The sequence below is a fragment of the Penaeus monodon genome, chromosome 28, assembly GCF_015228065.2.
Source record: "Penaeus monodon isolate SGIC_2016 chromosome 28, NSTDA_Pmon_1, whole genome shotgun sequence".
In the NCBI taxonomy this organism is placed as follows: Eukaryota; Metazoa; Arthropoda; class Malacostraca; order Decapoda; family Penaeidae; genus Penaeus; species Penaeus monodon.
In genome coordinates, this window is record NC_051413.1 from 35,276,926 (window position 1) to 35,278,432 (window position 1,507).

Consider the following 1,507-nt stretch of genomic DNA (forward strand, 5'->3'; position numbering starts at 1 on the left):
AACTAAGTGGGAGAGGGATTTGATGGAATTACTGCACAGATGTAACATACATTAAATGTCCCAGTCTCCATTCAAAAACAGTGCAAGTATAAGATACCCACCACGTGCCATGACTTATGACTGAGCTTTTCATTCATCTCTATACTCTATAATGATTACCCAGTCCAAGCTCCTCTCTGACTTTTTCAACACTTCCTCCTACTTAACACTTCCTGGCCCTCTAATGTCAACAATAAACCCTCCAGATATTCCCAGAACAACTTTCAATGGCATAACATCATTTCCGGATAAACTTGCAATGTTTCAATAACCTGCATGCCAAGGGTATACATTTCATGAATCTTGAATCATCCTCATGCATGAATATTATAACAGTGCTACCAATGAATCAAATCATCTTTCCAAATAGGAACTTTGCTCTTGACAAATACAAGAAGTCTACAGTAAGAGGAACTGCCAATCCTGCACTTTCCTCAAGTTTCACTGAACAGTGTCAACTCTCCCTACATGTCACATTCGACTTCAAAATGGATGGTTAATGACATAAAACTTATGATAATGATACTACTGTATTGCTTTTCTTTGTTTCACTTTGTTTCTCTCCCCATAGATCATACAATGCCTCATAACAAACAAGATGTTCTGTCAATCCCACTGCTACCTCATGTAATTCTACTTTCTAGAACACCTCTTCCTGTACTTCCTGTTTCTCTGATATCTGGCACTGAACACCTTGCCCACCTTTCCTTTACATTCGCTATACCAAAAACATCTTCACAACATACTAGCTTATTAAGCCATTCATACTATACTATGCATAGAGGAACCATTCCCGACATATACGCACAAGCATATACACAGGTAGAGTGTATTCACAAGAGTAACTGAAGATATGCGAGTGTTAATGACTATGTGAAAATGTTCATACCTATCTGTATTATCTATATGAATGAGAAAGACCCAGTTTAGGCAGAAGTAAAGAGTGAACATTAATACTGTTCTTGAAATATCTGTGAAGTTAGAATACTGTAAGAATGTTATAGTAGCTGAAAATTCCCTTAATACTCATATATTCAAGAGCAGTGTAAAAATCTGAAAATGTCAGTGAACAGCAGTAATGAGGCTGACTAGTGAAACAGTATAAAAGATTAAAACTGAGTGTTATGTGGAGTAGACGTCCAAAGGGAGAGTTTAACATGAGGGAACAGAGAGGAGATTGGTCAATTACTGGCAGGTCATCTCCGACGGTGCGCTGGTTGAGCAGCGTGATGGCGCCCTCGGGGATCTGGCCGCTGCGCTTGCCTTTGCCGCTAATGTCACGGAATTCCTCTGAATATTCCTGCACGCACATGCACGGGGGCAAAAAATATATATAAAAGAGGCAAGGAAAACACACAAGTGACTGACATGCTACATATAGCTGGGCTGGCCCATGCCAGGACCACAGCACAAGCTCTTTATTTTAAAGCATCAGCTAATTTTTTTAAAAGCTTTATCATGTTAGTTC

The 1,507-nt window shown here is 39.3% G+C and overlaps 1 protein-coding gene across 9 annotated transcripts in view; it reads right to left on the reverse strand.

The window, feature by feature from the left end:
* The window catches only part of LOC119591560 (protein kinase C and casein kinase substrate in neurons protein 1-like), a 62,778-nt gene that overhangs the window by 9,675 nt on the left and 51,596 nt on the right, over positions 1-1,507 (reverse strand). For 8 of the 9 annotated variants that reach the window (XM_037940316.1, XM_037940315.1, XM_037940320.1 and 5 more), the window contains one exon: positions 1,229-1,339. The exons of the other annotated variant lie outside the window; for it this stretch is intronic. In XM_037940316.1, the coding sequence (XP_037796244.1) occupies positions 1,229-1,339 (111 nt within the window). The remainder of the gene's footprint in view (positions 1-1,228; positions 1,340-1,507) is intronic. 9 annotated transcript variants of the gene reach the window in all.